The sequence below is a fragment of the Sparus aurata genome, chromosome 15, assembly GCF_900880675.1.
Source record: "Sparus aurata chromosome 15, fSpaAur1.1, whole genome shotgun sequence".
Classification (NCBI taxonomy): Eukaryota; Metazoa; Chordata; class Actinopteri; order Spariformes; family Sparidae; genus Sparus; species Sparus aurata.
This window is the reverse complement of record NC_044201.1, coordinates 28,765,629-28,783,254: the sequence shown is the minus strand read 5'-3', so window position 1 is coordinate 28,783,254 and position 17,626 is coordinate 28,765,629. Positions and strand designations below refer to the sequence as shown.

Here is a 17,626-nt window from a genome sequence, read left to right as displayed (position 1 = left end):
CAATTAGCCCAGATAGAAGCCGGAGCCTGACGTTCATTTCTACCCGTCTTCTGTCTCTTTTCCAGCCCCTCTGTGTAAAAGGAGTAGCTGTGGACACTGGGCCGCGGCAGATCTATTTAACAAAATTGAAAGTCATTTTCGAAAAGTGACTGCACCTTGCAGGATTGATTCATCACACCTAATCACGGCTTCCGTTTTCAATAAGGGGTTATCTGCTGACGTTCAAATAACCGATTTCATCCCGTCTCTGACTGAACCTGCTCGCTCTATCCCTCTCTGTGTGTGTGTGTGTGGTTGTGTGTAGTTGTGTGTGTGTGTGTGTGTGTGTGTGTGTGTTTGTATTGCTGTGCTTGTGTGGACCCACCTTGATGTCATGAAAGGTGACATCCCACCTTTCTTGTGAGGACATTTTGCCTGGCCCTAATAAAGAAAATGCTAAGATGAGGTGTGTGTGTGTGTGTCTGTGTGTGTGTGTGTGTGTGTGTGTCTGTCTGTCTGTCTGTCTGTCTTTGTGTTTGTATTGCTATGCTTGTGAGGACATCCCACCTTTCTTGTGAGGACAGTTTTACTTGTGAGGACATTTTGCCTGGTCCTCACAAAGAAAATGCTAAGATGAGCTACGTGTGTGTGTGTGTGTGTGTGTGTGTGTGATGGACGCCCGCCTGCCTGCCACGCATCCCCATGATTGATCCGTCCCGGTCTTTAATGCAGAGAGGAGGTCATTGACATAGTCTGGTCCCATGTATTTAGCCAAGTGGATTAGCCTCTGAATAGACGTCGCAGGCGATCAATGAGCTGTAGGCAGAGTCACAAGTGGCCTGATGCATCATCCCTCTTATCATGTTTGTTATATACCAAGCCATCTGATTGTAAATGCATCAAACATAAGTGTTTAACATGCACGTGCTCATACTGTCTCTGCATCCAGACTGTAAAATATCGAGTGTGAGACATGCAGCATTGTTTAAATCATTATTTTAACAGTGACCATTTACTTTAAAAAAACCACCAACAGATGGCGACAGTCCCACAGTGTCCACCCTCCTCCTCTGTGTGGACCGAGGCCAGCTTCCCCCTCAGCGCAGCGCAACACACACACACACACACACACACACACACACACACATCCATACATGTAGAGGCTATATCTCACATTACTACCTCTGAACAGTGACATCATCAAATACCCAGCAAGCCCATTCACTCCTCAGTTGTCAGCTACTCTTGCGTAACACTTTTTTTTTTTTTTTGATGTCATCTTACAAATGGGATTAACATTAAAGCAGCCTGGGGAGGAGCCGCACACATGCTGCAAACATCATGAAGTCTGTCCATTTATTGTGTCCTGCAGGTTAGAAGAGGAGGATTCACTTCACATGCAACTCTCTGACACTCCTCCACACTCACTATATTAATCATGTCATAAAAATGCACTTGCTCTTTTGCCCTGAGATGCAAAAAAAGAAAAGAAAAAGAAGAACTCCAGCCCACACACACCTCGTCAGCTGATTGTGCTGCTTTCCTTTCATAACATTTTAAACGCAACCACATGAACTCCTCTGTGGTTTCACCGCGCGGGGCTGTGTGTGCATTTTAATGGCGCAGGGAAGTGATTATTACTTTTTTGTGTGTGTGAGCTATATGTGAGCCGGAAAGTTTATTAAAAGTAAACACCATTAAACTCTAAAATGACCCTGAAGAGGTTCGTAGTGAGGGTGCAGCTCGGAGAGTGATGGTAACCTTTCCAGAATGATCATCACCGCGCTCATTAGTGAGTTAGTTTAAAGATAATTGTGTGTTTTGTGTGCAGCTATAATATTGCAATATTAAAAGGAGGAGGGGGGAAAAAAAGGGCCAGTCTCTTTTGTAAATTTATAATAAGGTTACTGTACTTTCGCGGGAGAGAGGGGGGAAGCTGGCACTCTCCTCCTGCTGAATGCGCCAGACAGCAGTGGGGCTCCAGTTGGCTGTGTGCGCTCAGACGCACAGACGCAAAGCATCCCACTGGCTGGACTTGTAGGACACTCGCTCCCGTCTCGCCCTCCACCGCTGCTCTGATCCCTTGTCTTTGTCTCCCTGCGGTGAGAAGACCACCCGCACGGGAGGGAAAGAGAGAAAGAGAGAGAAAAAGACGCACTTCTGCTCCTTTTTTCCTTGTTTTCTCTTTGGATAGACCACTCAGAGCGAGAGAAACTGTGCCGAAGCATCGCGACTGGACACTTTTGGAAAGGGGGAATTATTTCTCGCATGAGGCGAGCTGGATCTGTTGTGTACAGCGGGGGCGCACACTGCTACGTCTTTTCCATGGATTTCAATACAGTGGAGGTACCCTGGGAATTAAACTACTCTTAAGTCGCTGTTAGTTCTCAGATTTTGTTCCAACGAGGGGGTTTGTGTTTCCCATGGAGAGGAAGACGATGATCCTCGCTGCGCTGTACGTCCTTCTGGCTCTTCTGGGTAAGTTTCACTTTATTTATTGTCCGCCGACAGCAGCTGTCCGCTTCATACTAATTCATCCCCATAGGTGCGGTGGTTAGGGGGCTATATTGTGAGCTCTATTAATCAGAGGGGGGTCAGGCAGGCTGGAGGAGGCGGCGGCGGCTCGCTGAGCGTCTGCGCCGGGGTACCGCGCTGTGGAGGCGGCTGCGCGGTCCAAACTGCTCCAAAACGGAGAACGTCAATTAATCATCAAACGATAATACACGTGAAAGCGAATCGTCAGTAAACCCGAAGTTTCAGTCAAGTCATATGGAGATGGTTTCATTATGTTTACATGCAGGGGAACATATAGATCTTTTAGTTTCCATGTCACAGGCTGTTAAAGCGCATCTGTAACATGCGTAAAACAGCCACAGAGGTGTAGCTGTGATGTATTTTTAATGATCACACACGCCGCTTTGTGTTTCCAGATGTGCTGTCTTGTGCCGAGGAGAACCTGCGCGCCGGGGCCACCCGGCTGGACTGTGTGAGGGCCAGCGAGCAGTGCCTGAAGGAGCAGGCGTGCAGCACCAAGTACCGCACGATGAGGCAGTGCGTGGCCGGCGGCAAGGAGAGCAACTTCAGCCTGGTGGCCGGCCTGGAGGCGAAGGACGAGTGCCGGAGCGCCATGGACGCGCTCAAACAGAGCCCGCTGTACAACTGCCGGTGTAAAAGGGGCATGAAGAAGGAGAAGAACTGCCTGCGTATTTACTGGGGGATCTATCAGACGTTACAAGGTTGGTTTGGTGCGTTATGTGGAACTTTTTCTTGAGAAATAAACACCCCCAGTTCCATCCTTCACCCCCTGATTTCAGTTAGGTTTTGATGTTTTGTCAGAAAATGAAACAATAGTACAATATATATATTTTTTTCTTTCCTGGGGATGCAATAAAACCACCACAAACCTCCTCAGGGTTTTTTATTTTGGGCGGGACTGCAACATTTCAACAACAGCCTCCAGCTACAGTTCATTTGCAGTGGACATCCCTCCCACAGCTTTTCCAATCTGGTCTGTGAAGGGGTGAGATGATTTGTTGGCCAGGCTCCTCCCACTGCTGTTTGGATGGAGGGAGAGAGGGGGGGGGCACCATCATCCTCACCCTCTGTGACCCTCCCTACCCCTGCAACCACAAACACACACACTCCAAAAAGTCGCACACGGCTATTTATCAAATAACACCCAACAAAATCACGTGCAATCACTCAACTTTCATTCCAAATTCGGCCTCCGACATGGTTCAGGGCCTCCATCCCTGCAGAGCCGGGACACTTTTTGACCTCCTAAATCACTTTCCTTGAGGGTAATGGAGCGTGAAGCCCCTCAGCGCTGCCAGAGCCATCTTAAAGAAGTGTTGGTCATAGCAGCGGGGGGGCTTTTAGTCCCTAAACTGCATCCAGCTCATCAACAGCGAGTCCACTTCCAGTTGCGCAACCCAGCTGACCAGTCTACCTAATCAAGCGTGTGGCTGCGTGCCAGCGTGGATATCGACTGACCCAAATAACCCGTGTCACATGCGGGCCGATGTGAGGGGTGAAGGATGATAAACAAAACTGGGGGTTCAAAACAAAACATCTATCTATCTATCTATCTATCTATCTGTAACATCTGTCTGTCCTCCTCACAGGTAATGATTTCCTGGAGGACTCCCCGTATGAACCTGTGAACAGCCGCCTGTCTGACATTTTCCGGCTGGCTCCCATCATAGGTAAGATCAGAACCATCTCTTCTTCGGAGGCTTCCACTCCTCCTCCAAGTGTTTCTTGTTTTTTACTGGCCAACCGTCTCAGTTGAGATCCGGTTAAAGCTCCGAGCTGTGCATGCTTCTCACCCGAAGGTCGTCTGTGTGTCGAGTATCTCTCCTCCCTCATCCTCTCCGCTGTCCGCCTCTCTCTCCGCTCCTTCTCACCCCAGCGACACTTTGCATGCTGGCTGGAAGTGACCTTGCATGGGGAGCTATAGTTCTGAGTCTCATCAAACAGTGGAGAAACGCTTTCAGGTGCAGATGGAGAGGGCTCTGTCGGTGGTTGTGGAGAGCTTCCTCTTGTTGGCTGTTTGAATCCACTTGTTGAAAAGAGTGAGTAACGTGGGAGAGCATGACAGGCATTTTTTTTTTTTCCCCCTCCTCACGTCTTGTGTGTGGGAGCGATGCTGACTCAGGCCTCTAGATGGCGATGTTATTCCCTTCTTCACAGCCACTCGGTTGCTCTGTGGTCCCACGGTGGAGTATTGTCGCTGGTACTTGGGGAGTTTTAGTCCATGAATGTGGCGCAAATCATGTAGCGGCTTACATTTTCATTATTGCGCTGCAGGTGACGAGCGCTGTGTCAAATGAAACAGACGCGCTCTGCCTCCACATCTCCGGAGAACGACGCTGATATTTTGACCCCCTTTGACACGGATCATCCTCTCCTTTCTGTTTTCTCTGTTATTTATATCTCACAATAGGCTGATTTGCCGTTAAACCGCTGCTTCTATGACAGTATGGTGAGATCATAACGTGGGTGGTGAGATAAACAACATCTTGGACTCGTCTGGTGTCGACTTCAACACCGGTTTGCTTCCAGTAAAGAAACCCAGCTTTTTCGTAAAGCCTATTCTGTCCTCCTGCGACTCCGTAGAACAAGAGCAGGAGACTTACAAAGGAGAAAGCTACCACGTCAGAATATATGTGTCTGTGATCTTTAATACACCAGCCAGTGCCAGCGAGGACGAGGCATCCACAGCCCATCAGTGCTGAAGCATCGACAGTCTGAGCTGCAGGTTCCAGGAGTGGGAACAGACAGATTTATGGTGTCATTCTTATAGTGAAGGCAGGCACTTCTTATTTTATGTCCGAATGCCTCTTTATGGTGATTGATGGCTTTGCATATACATACATCTCTTTGTAAGCAGCAGAGATCAGACATCCCATCAGCCTGAGTCTGTCGTTAAAGCGTCGTTATGGAGAGCAGGGTTACAGCAAATGTTTTTACCTTCACTGCTGATGAATCTTGTCTTTGTTTTTTTTTTTCTACTACTTGATTATTTGTTTTTAAATGTCCCCCAAAAGGTGAAAACTTGCATCTCAAAATTTCCCAGAGACGGAGAAGAAGTTTTTATAAATCCTTGTTTTGATTCACCAACACTGCAAAAATTAAAAAAAAGACATAAAACAAAAACCCTCCAATTCGAGAAGTTAGATCCAGCAGACAAAGCAAATCATTTCTTTTGCTATTTTGCTTTCAAAATAAGCCAAATGACTGATTGATTTTTTTAAAAATTGTTTTAATTTTGTATTGACTTCAGTGCCGCCGCGGCCTTCAGTTGACAGTTTTGGTGAAGACATATTTACATGTGAACCCTCGTCATTGTTCGAGGATTTTTATAAGCCAAGAAAAAAAAATAGTGATTTTGGACCTCTTGTTATGTCCCGACCGCTGGGTTGGGACTTCTGCTTCAGATATTCCTTCATGTTGATACATGCGTAGCTTTGCATATATGTCTGTTTCGCTTTGGGCAGGTGAAATGGTGATGAGCATGTAGGACGACGCAGAGAGCAAACACAGACAGAGATGAAGCTGTGAGAGGAGTCTGATCATCAGACAAAGAAGCCAGAAAAAAGGATGCATAGCTGGAAAGGCGACCGATATGAACAGTATAGTCTCTGGAGACTCCTGTTTTTCAAATTATGCAGATTTCGTTGTTGTTTTGCACAGAACGTTATATTGAAGGTAGGAGTGATATTAAAGTCCAGTATAATACCCAATTTGATTGTTTTTCTGTTTGTCTATAGGACGTCTCTGTGCAACTTCTTTTATCTTACGTCTGCTGTTTCACCTGCACATTTCTCCTGAACACGTTTTCTGTCTTTTACGTACCTTCAGTTTCATCCTGCGAGACAAAATATGAACGATAGTTAATAATCTGCTCTAACTCAGCGGCCTGTGGTCGGCCTCCTATTTCAGGATGCTTTCTGAGCGTGTCCCGTGTTCGTCTCAGTCGGGCAATGATCCCGGGCTATAGGAACAATGGGCAGCCACCACGATCCTGTAATTCCATAATCGACCCCACGTCCCCTGACTGAAGCGACTAATCCCCAGTGACACCCGTACATACAGTGCACAGATGCACAGACACTCAAACACTCACACTGCTGTGCCCTGAACACCTGTTCCCAACGAGACACCCATAGGCGTCAGTCTAATTTCATTAGCGAGACATTTAGGGTGCCGTCTTGGCGTCTCGAACGCACGTCACAGCGGCAGAACAACAGGAGTGGATATATGTGCCGTCTTTGCTGATTTACAGAAAATCATTAAAGGATGCTTAACAGGGATTAAAGGCAGAACGAGAAGGATTTGACGGTTGCTGTTTGTAAACACGTTCAAAGTCGTCTCCTCGTCACGGCTCAGCTGCACCAGAGCTTCTTCTCCCATGTGTCCTCATGTTGGCGGTTCTGCACACTGTTATCAGCCGGCTGCTACACAAGTTTGATGTCCTGAGACGTCAGCGAAGAAACAGACACACTGACCGACGTCGGGGTCAAAAGTGGTGATTGAGAGGAAGTCTATGCAACTTCGTTAAAAACAGCATTTCTACTTTTTCTGCCTGTAAGATTTAAACTCTGGCAGACTGTTTTGTGTCTGTAAACAAAATGGTTATAAATAATAAATACAAACACATATTGGATACAAGATGTATAAAACATGAACACTGACGTTACAGAAATCTTAATAATCTGCTCTGATTAAAAACAACACTGTAGCTGATAGATGTGCGCAAAAGCACACGGCACTCAGCAGTGGGTTAATTCAGCTAATTATTTTCAGATCTCTCCCGGAGGCAGGATGCCTTTACCTCTGGGGCTGAGTCCAGTGAGACACAGACAAATCTCTCCTCTGCACTAAAAAAAAACGAGCAACTGCTGCAGTAGTTCTGCAAAATGGTCAACATGTGGTCAACAGGGCTGGATGCTGCTGGAGTTCAGCTGTAACACCTTTCAGGATTTACAGATTGAATGTCGTCTTCTCTGTGTTTAGACCATCATGCGCGTTCTGATCAGCATATATTTCGCTGCATGGACGTCAGCAGGACCAGCAACTCCGCAATCTTTCCTTCTATTCAATATACGACACATGAGAGGCCTTCTCACGAGGCTACACACCACACATACGTGATGATATAACAAAGCATGCGCTCTTTTCCCTGCAAAATCTCCCCGTGTTCAGTCCCTGCGTCTCCTCTCTCTGCGTCTCTGCAGCAGCTCTACCTGTTTTGATGTCTCTCTTTCGGTTCATTAAAGGGCTCAGTGAGTTCTCCTGCTGCCCGTGGAACCGCCGCCGAGACCGCTGCTTTCCTATTAGTGGAAAAGTGGGTTGTTTTCGCTTTCACAATTAGCGCACAACACGCGTGACACACATACAACACAAAGAAGTGTGCCTGTGTAGAACAGGAAGAGCTGAATCTGCACAGATTCCTCACGTCCGTGTTGGTGTGGGACTCGTCTTTGTACTGAGAGAGAGAGATGTGATTTTTTTTTTTTTTATAAGACACCAGGGAGACAAACCGTAAACAGAAAGGTGGTCATCACACTGAGCAGGGAAAAAAAACATCATTTTCCATCACGCCGCGTGAGTTTGTACAAGCTTGGAGGAAGGAGAGCGAAGCAGACTTCAGATAAAATGGTTGCCCATGTTTATGAGTCACTGATCCATGCAGGAGGGAGCAACACAGAAACAGAGAGCATTATTCTGAGATTAAAGTGGACTTGGAATTACTGCCACACCATTTGGCCCGGGCGGCCGGAAAATCAAAGCAGTGTTGGAAATGGATGAATACACAGCGCGGGTAGTTTCGTGTTTCTGTATTCATGAACACTCGCTGTTCCAGGTACTTTTTCCCCCGTAACCCTCTCAAAACATTTCTCTTCTACATCGGCTACTCTTTGTTCCCGTCCGTCTTGCCGTCCTTCCGCATCACCTTGTTTTTGTGACACTCTAGACATCTAGAATGATGCAATAATGATGATGGATTGATGGTCTAGGGAAAAGTGTTTCGATTCACAACAGTATGGATGCATAAAAATCCTATTTATGGTTTTGTTGTAGTTTGTCCTCACACCATGTCTTTGTTGGCTTTTGTTGGAGTTTTTATCAAATCAAACAGTGCAAAACAACTCATATGAATAAAGAAAAAGTCAGGTCAAAGTGGACTTTTAGTTAAACATTTATTAAATAATTTGACTTCTCTTATGCAGCTGTTTTGACCTCCAGCCTTGTACCATGATGTTCCTGGCAGCTATGTTTCCAAATTTCTCTCACCTTCTAGACCAGCTCACGATACAACATTTTTGTTCATTCCTCAGAGACTAAAGCATGGATCTTGGTGAAAAGATGAAATCAGACATATGTTGTACAAAAGGAGACTGGGCTCTGTCAGAGAGAGTTCTAATTTGACGTGACACAATAGAAACGCTCGGTGTATCGGGCCTTGACAGATACAGACGTGATGTTTCAGAGCGCGGTTAATCACTGGATCCTTATGCGAAAGCCAAAGTCCCAACAGAGGTTTGCTTACCTTGTAAAACATTTCTGCATGTTGGAAAATGTGGGATTTTGGGCAAATTGCCACACAGATTACGGTGCATGAGTGCAGTGTTTGCAGATAAGAGACCATTTAAGTTTGTCAGCCAGGTGTCATTTTGAGGAGGTGAAAGAAATGTAACACGGGGGCAAAAAGTGACACAGACCGTAATCGTCAGTCTGGGCAGCAGCCAGAAGTGACTTAGCGTAAATACAGCAGCTGTGGTTAAATGATGGGGCGGCAGTGGGTGAACACGGATAAGAACATCACAGGTTGCAGGAGGTGCCACCTATGAATAAAGATGAGTTTATACGACTATCATTTTCACTCCGGCCTGCGGACTGACCTTTTTTTTAAAGTTGCTTGGCAGTTTTGAAGTGATAGCAGCTTTTAAGTTGGCAGCACTTATCTCGAACCGCTGTGTGTACTTTAAAACTTTGATGTAAACAGAGAAATGCTTGAGATGTACGACGCGGTGTCAAGTTATGGACAGAAGTTTTACACATTTGTCTGAACCCTTTTCTCCTCTGTGTCTTTCCCCGTCCTTACATGTCGAGGGCATCAGAAGCTGTTGCGTAAATTCAACTAAACCTGAAGACAGCTCGAGTTTTGGAGCCTTTTATCTCCAACCTGTGCGTGTTTCAGATGTTCTTCTTCTCCTTCTTGCGGCTATGCAGCAATCAGAAACTGTGTTCTCTGGCTCATAATGAATTTTTATCCTCTGTCGATGTGTTTTCATGTCTGCTTGGCTTAAACTCTCTCCTTAAGCTCCGTCCTCTTCCCAGTTGGCTGGGTACAGCAGCTCGCTGTGTATCACCCACTCACCACTCATAAGCCCCAATACACCAAAGCTCAATATTGTGTCTCTTCCATGTGTCAAGACTTCAAACACATCTTGTCCTCCTCCCCTCCTACTGCTGAAGTCAACCTTGAAGCGAAGTTGGAGCGATGTGTGCATATGTGAGTGTGTGTGCGAGTGTGAAAACATCTGTAAGTGCGTGGCCCCGGCTGTCAAGCCAAGGCAGCGCTTCAAATCCCCCCGTGCTGACACACAGGGCTGAGAGGCTGTCAGCACCACTCAACCACTGGCTGCAGAGGAAGTCACTCTCATTATGAGCTGCCAATGTTTAGAGATAAGAGTGTCTACCGCTATCTCTTACCCTGCTTGTGTTTGTGTGTGTGCCTGCATCTGTGTGTGTGTGTTGTGAGTGTTGTGAGTGTGAGATAGAGTCGGGGAGGGAAAGCAGAGGAGTTACAGCGGTAGAAACATAATTTATTGTGCTGTATCTTTTGGAGAGAGAGAGAGAGAGCGCATCCCGCCTGTTCTCTTAACTTTATTTTTCTGCTTTTATTTATCCGGAGTTGGTTGACTGAGCACACTCTCTCGTTTTTTTTTTTTTTCTGCCATTCCCTGCTTCACGCTTATTCAGTCAAATGTGTTTGTAGCTGGGAGTTGTTCTGGATATAAACAGTCCTACGCTGTTTGCCACCGAGCAAGCAGATTTAGTGTTTACTTTTGTAGAAGTTGTTGAAGTGAGTGGGTGTTTCCTCACTTCCTGAAGGCTTCAGCTGATCCAATGCACCAGATCGGAATTGGCAACGATTAATCGGATCAGGTTGTAGGGATGGAAATGGAGAGCCACTTCCAGCTGTGAACCAGTTCCAAGTCGTCCCATCCACTGAAATCTTATGCTTCAGAGTTAATCAGTTCCTCGTATTGATCCCGGCATGTTTTTCTGACAGTTGTGCATTTTAAAAAAACAATGACATCGATCTCCGTCCTTTCTCAGCCGACGAGGAAATAAGGCAGATACAAAGACCAAACCATGCCTCCTGCAAAATGCATCCACTCTCACACATCACTGCGAATGCTAATGAGGACAAAAACACCAAAACAGTGTGAAAAAGAGGCTCTGCACAGTGTTTACCGTCTAGGACTTTTATTGTGAAAGGTACAAAAACAAAAGTCTGTAGGCTGCAGTTGCGAGCTCACTAAAAGTTTGCTGTCAGACTGTGGAGCTTCGTATTTTTATTTGATTATGTTCTAAAGCATAGACACAACTTATATCCCTCAGCTGCGATATTCATGAAAAAAAAGGGCCCAAATCAGTTTTCCAACCCTGCGTAAAAAATATTTGCAACAATGAGTCACTGCAGACAGGAATAAACCGTCCACAGCACAAAGAAAGATGGCTGATTTTAATGTCTGTAAAATGATTATGAGGTATGAAGTGATATCTGACTCAGACATAATAAACATGAGAATATATATCTTGCAAGAACAGAAAATCTAAATGACTCTTAAATTAGAAAACGACTCTTACTCAGAGCGCACCGTGCTGTTTCCCGTTTGCTCTGATGAAGTCATGACTCTCCTGGTTTGGTTTAGGTGATGAGGTCAGATGTGACACACAAACTATGACAGAGCACTTATAGACCCCCTTTTGTGTAAGTTCTCGGAAAAGCTTCTCTTTCACCTTTTTGAAAGCTAAATGCATCAGTTCCCTGAAGCGTTTTCTATTCTATCTGCATCATTAAAAGAGATGCTTTTCTTTTCTGCACGTCATTCAGAGATCAAGTGCTGCAGCTCTCAGGCTGGTGTGACTCACAGCAAGTTTCCTTCTGAATTTAAATCGAAGACCTTTCCAGAGTTCTTCCCTTTTTACGGCTTTTGAGCTGGTGAACGGTCAAACCGCTTTGCAGATTAAAACTAAAAATTGTTTTAGCAATGCTAGATATCTAAAGTGACGTCACACCTTTTCCTTCATCTCGAGTAAGCAGCTAAGTTGCCCCACAATATTCTTTCCTGGTGTGTAGGTGTGCTTTTTTTTTTTACTTGATAAGTTCTTTGTAATGCACTAAAATGTTGTGTTTCTCTTCTGCGCCCTTACACAGTAACCATCACGCAAGTTATCTATCTAAAGCACGTCGTTTGATGGATTAGAAAACACCGCTTCATAGATCTCATCGTCCCGTTCTCTGCACTGGAGTTTATTTTGTTAAGGACTCCCAAATCCACTGCCGACATCACTGTCCCTGTGCCCCGTCTCATATGAAACCTAATCAATGCAGCGCTGTGTTAGATTGGAAACTTGAGGCTGTGTCTACAAGAATCTATCGATTTCTCTCCTTTTCCCCTGCTCCCTCCTTCTTTTCCGCCCAAACTCTTCCGCTCAGCCCGGGATCAAAAGGCTTTATCCTTCAGCAAGGTTTGCGGTGTGCGATTCCAGACGCTCGTGTACAGAGAGAAGGACACGGCCTGTTGGGGATTCGTGTTTTCACTGACCTTGTCTCATCTCTGTACAGCTGATTTTAAGCCTAATGTGTGTCGTAATGTGAACAATTCAAAGATTCCATTCAACGAGATGTATTTTTAGTTAAATATAGATGGATGGAAGTTGCTGGTGCTTTGGGAGGAAAGGCGAGGCTTAAGGAAAATTCCTCTGCATTGTGGTAGAAAGATTATTCTGATTCGCTGGTAGCTGTCAGCTTTCATTGTAGAATGTACTGTATTATGCAGCAGCGGCTGAACCTAGTTCAGATTTAATCCAAAGGCAAGGTCAAGAGAACACCTCTACACTCCACGTCTCACCGACTGCAGTTTTTATATTTCCTCGTTCCAGCCAGGCCTTTTAATTCTCCCTCCTCATGCTGCTACATGTCAGCTGGCCACTTAATTCCCCGCACTGTTTCAAAAATGACGGATCCAGCTGTGGGCCATTGGCAGAATAATTCTAACAGCAGCCATATCGTCAGGTTGCCAGTTCAATCGCTTCCTGGCACACCATGGGCCAAGAAAATCATTTAGTTAAAGGTGACCAGATTTGAGTCCCTCTGAGAGGCCTTTGATTGGATGTGAAGTGGAGGGGTGATTCATCATAGTTAATAAATGCGGTTGACAGCTCAAATCAGCGGGAGGGAGCTTGTGCCAGGTTTGCCTCCCCTCCGCTGCTTTATGCTGCATGCAAATATGGACAATTAACTTTTCACATACACAGTCTCACACACCTACACAGATATATATATATGTGAGCATGCAGTCAGGCACCGCTCAGAAGGAAAAAGGACCGATGGCGTAAATTCACAGCTCTAACTTTACAGTGTTTATAGAAACATCGGATTTATGTGCAGCGTTCCCAAAACTCTGGATGGTGTGATAAAAAAAAAAAACACATACTCAAGCTGATGAATACACATTAACACAGCAAAACAGTTACAGTTACTTGCTGTAATTTGTAATCAAGACATCTAAAACAACACTACATTTTTCAATGAATCCAGTGTTAACCAGGACATCTTGACTGAAACTGTTTGTACGTTATTATACGTGCCTGGAGGGGCTTGTTGTATTAAGCAGTGGCGTGCGCAGACTTTTTGAAGGGCAGGGGCGTTTTGGCTCCCAAGAGGGCACTTTAGCACATGTTTAGGCTCCCAAGAGGACAGTTTATCATGTTTTAACCAGCCAAGGGGGCAGTTTAGTGTGTTTTGCCAACCAAGAGGGCACTTTGGCACACGTTTTGGCTCCCAGGAGGGCACTTTAGAGTGCGTTTTGGCTCCCAAGAGGGCACTTTAGTGGGTGTTTTGACGCCCAAGAGGGCAATTTGGCACACGTTTTAGCTCCGAGGAGGGCACTTTAGAGTGCGTTTTGGCTCCCAAGAGGGCACTTTAGCGGATGTTTTGACGCCCAAGAGGGCACTTTGGCACACGTTTTGGCTCCGAGGAGGGCACTTTAGAGTGCATTTTGGCTCCCAAGAGGGCACTTTAGCAGATGTTTTGATGCCCAAGAGGGCACTTTGGCACATGTTTTGGTTCCCAGGAGGGCACTTTAGCGCGTGTTTTGGCTCCCAAGAGGGCACTTTAGCGGATGTTTTGACGCCCAAGAGGGCACTTTGGCACACGTTTTGGTTCCCAGGAGGGCACTTTAGCGCGTGTTTTGGCTCCCAAGAGGGCACTTTAGCGGATGTTTTGACGCCCAAGAGGGCACTTTGGCACACGTTTTGGTTCCCAGGAGGGCATTTTAGCGCTTATTTGTCAACAATTGTGCACACCACTGGTTTCAAGTGTTTCAGTGATTATATTTCAACTTGGCGTGGGACGGTGTGAAGATTTCATGTCACGATTATCCCGGCCAAAATAATCGCAATACATATATTCCCGATAATCGTCATAATCATCATCATATGCTTAAAACACTTGAAATGGGACTAAAACTCACTGTCATCACATTACCTTACTTTTTGTCAAAAAATAATATTGTGCCGTTGCAGATGGAGTGCAAACAGTTCGGTGGTTAACGTCCGATTTAACTTCCATTTGGGGGACAAGCTGAGCCCTCAGATTTGGTGACAGGGTTAGGCAATTCAAAATAATCCATATTATGGCTTTTTTATGTTATTCATGTAAGGATATTCACGACTATCCAGATAATTAGAAAATCACCAAGATCGACTTCTTGCAGGTGATTTTATCGTGATGCGTGCCGTCACTTAACTGTTTCGAATGTGTTTAAATGTAAATAACTTTACAAGAAGATTGTTTTAGTTCAGTGTAGTTAATTATGATGTGTTATAATCAAATTGTGCTCTGCCTGGCTGGCTGAGGCATGACTGACTACTGACAGGTGCGCCAAAGCCACCGCCTTGTGTTAAGCTGCTGCTCTAAGCCCTCAGCTGCACCCAGTCAACTCGCAGGATTAACTCGCCTCGGCCCCGGCCGGCAGGGCTTTCACTTGTGCCGTTGTGTCTTAATAGAATTTCATACTCTACCAAAGTTAAACTGGACTGGACAGCGCTCTGCCGTTTCCTTTTTTTAATGGAAGTGGACTTCCCCTGCTTTAAATGTCTCGTTCGCAGGCAATTTCAATGTTTGACCCTTCTTTGTCCAAGTTTTGTTTTCCAAAAAAAATATGTTTAAATCCACGACCATAAGAATGTTGTGAGCATAGTAGTAGTAAGGGGGGAAACAATCCAACAATATATATTGATTTAAAGGTTAACAATCCAATCTCAAGGATGCAAAATGAAGACATCAGTCCGTGTCGTTATCTGTAAGATACATTTTGAAATTCACCCTTTTTGTCCGAACGCCGCTCCTTCCTCAACATTCAGACAACGATAGTGCCGGGCAGGTAAAGGCAAGCAGCCATAAGATTAAGATTTGAGAAAAAAAAGAATTGCAGGAAGCTTGCTGTTAATCTTGTGGTTAATTATGTAGCCCATCAAAACCAGCATGGCATCAGAAGTCTGACAGGGATGTTTCTCTATCTGCAGCACGTGTGACTGACAGCAGACAGGAGGCAGATCGTCCACCAGTTAATCAATCTGCTGATGGTGTTGTTCTGAAACTGAAACTAAAAACTGCTAAAATGGGTCACCAAATGTATAACGCAGCTTCTTTTCCACTGAATCTTAAGTCCCTATTGCAATGTTTTCATTGGACCTTCTTCTTGCTTTTTAGTACAACAGCAGTATACATTTTCTTTTCCTGCTTCGCACACTTTGAAGATCCCCACCGGTCGATTGGAATTTACACTCTGTCCCCTGTGATCATGGTTGTCAACAGCCACGGTACGTCTGATTAAAGCAGCGTCTCCAACTAACAAACGCCTCTCTTTGGAGAATAATGGCTTTGCCCCTTTTTCTTTCCCTCTCCCTTCTTCCTTTGTGCCTCGTCTTTTGATCACAGAACAGCATCCCTGAAAAGCAAACACGGCCTTAAACACACACACACACACACAAGCAGCATCCAGCTGAGCTCTTGCTCTGTGCCAGTCTTTGCTCTCAGAGATGTTAAATGAGGGCATTGATACATAAATTTGCATTTGTTTCATCCACAACCGTCCTCCTAACTAAAAATCTATAACTGCATGCCCCCAATTTGCCATGCGGCTTCAGATGCCTCTATTCTGGGCTCGTTTCATGTGAGGCTAGCGTGGCTGTTCAATCGATTCGGCTGTTGTGTACACTCTCCTCACACGTGGACTAAACAGCGATCTCTCACCACACTGATTGTGCAGTTTGTCAATGGTTAATCTAAGTAAACACTGTCCAAATTGTTCTTTTGTTGCTGCTCGGTTCTTTATTTGTACGTAAATCCCCCGCAGCTTTGATTGAACGGTAGCTTGTGTTCAGGATGTCGGTATTGAAGCGCGTGCAGTCTCACTGAGCAGGTATAGATGAGCATGTTCTGGACCGGTTATTATTTCCTGTTTTGACACTTGCAATAAACTAAAGACCTTCGAGCTTCTTCTCACCACGTCTGCTGCAGATAAGAACTATACTCCCTCAGCGATGTTACAGGCAACAACTCCTTTTTCCTTATTCTCTTCTGTATTGAGCTTGTACAGTCCTTCCTTTTATGAAACTCAGGAATGATTAAAGCCTTGCTCCTGTGTGCACCCTCTGCCTTCACCTTTGCTTACCTGGAATAAACCCAGAATGTGACTTCTGTCCGTCCGAATCATCTGAATGCTCTCTTTCCGGTTCTTCCTTAAACTCTCCCCTTTGACCTGTGAGTATCCCCTTTTATGATCTGGAGTCTTGACCTCCCTGTGACTTTTGTGAACCCTGATGACCCCCTGATGGCTGTTTGTTGGTGGTCCTGAATGAAGCGCATTTCTTACAGAGGGTGGGGAACCTTGGAGCAGCTCTGCCACTTCAGCCCCGGGCAGGGGGGGCGCCCAGGGTAGGGTTTCCCTGGGCAGAGAGCCCGCTGTGGGCAGAGGGAGCCCCTCCTCCACCGAACTGCAGGATCCCAGTAGAAACAGGAGAGCTCATCCCAATTGGGCCATACTGGGTAACAAAACAGAGTTGTGTTTTGTGTGTGTGTGTGTGTGTGTGTGTGTGTATTTGATCGTGCATGATTGTTTTCTTGAGTCAAAGTTAGAAACACAATACTTATTCAATGTCACATTGTTATCAGTAACAAAACATGATCTTTGCCTAAACCTCAAAGTGTTGTCACAGAATTAAACAAAGGGAACATAAAGGTGCATCCTAAAAATATTTCCACATATTCATGGTTTGCAGGAATGTACAGTTTTGTAAAGGTGGTCTCACTACACAGCTGCTGTAGACATTTCTCGAGTAATCGATTCCTGCTTTATCTTTTAAAGTTTCATATTTCAAAACAAAAACTTCACATTAGTCCCTGCGGCCTCAGAGAAGCATCTCAAACTAACCGTCTCTGCGTTTTTTTTTCATCATGCATAATAGTCGGTGTATGAAATGCCAGAAGATGTACAGCACGTGTAGTAATAGCTGAATTTGATTAGGACTGCATCGTGCGCTGCGGTTTGCTCCTGCTATGCCTGACTATCCGCGCGTGAAGATCTGCTCGTTATCAAATATCATCCGTTCTGTTTATGCCCAGAAAATCTCATTTTTCATCTGTTTCCTGCAGTTGGTTAAAATGAGGCAAACGACATCTGAATCAAACCAACACCAACTGATACTGTAATTCATACCATTCAACATTTGAAATGCAGGTGTCAGAGCTGAACAGTTTGAGATGTTTGGGGGTTGAAATATGAGTCTTGTATTGTCAGTTTTCCGTGGATCTGTTGATCTGTTCGCGCTGAGTTTCGCC

At 45.3% G+C, this 17,626-nt stretch overlaps 1 protein-coding gene across 4 annotated transcripts in view; it reads left to right on the top strand.

The window, feature by feature from the left end:
* Positions 1 to 1,330: 1,330 nt before the first annotated feature.
* Positions 1,331 to 17,626, top strand: part of gfra1a (gdnf family receptor alpha 1a) — a 100,154-nt gene continuing 83,858 nt past the window's right edge. The window contains exons 1-4 of one of the 4 annotated variants that reach the window (XM_030442141.1): positions 1,331 to 2,457; positions 2,910 to 3,224; positions 4,104 to 4,184; positions 16,664 to 16,834. In XM_030442141.1, the coding sequence (XP_030298001.1) occupies positions 2,403 to 2,457; positions 2,910 to 3,224; positions 4,104 to 4,184; positions 16,664 to 16,834 (622 nt within the window). In that variant the 5' untranslated portion in view covers positions 1,331 to 2,402. The remainder of the gene's footprint in view (positions 2,458 to 2,909; positions 3,225 to 4,103; positions 4,185 to 16,663; positions 16,835 to 17,626) is intronic. The other 3 variants (XM_030442142.1, XM_030442143.1, XM_030442144.1) reach the window with 3 other exon arrangements.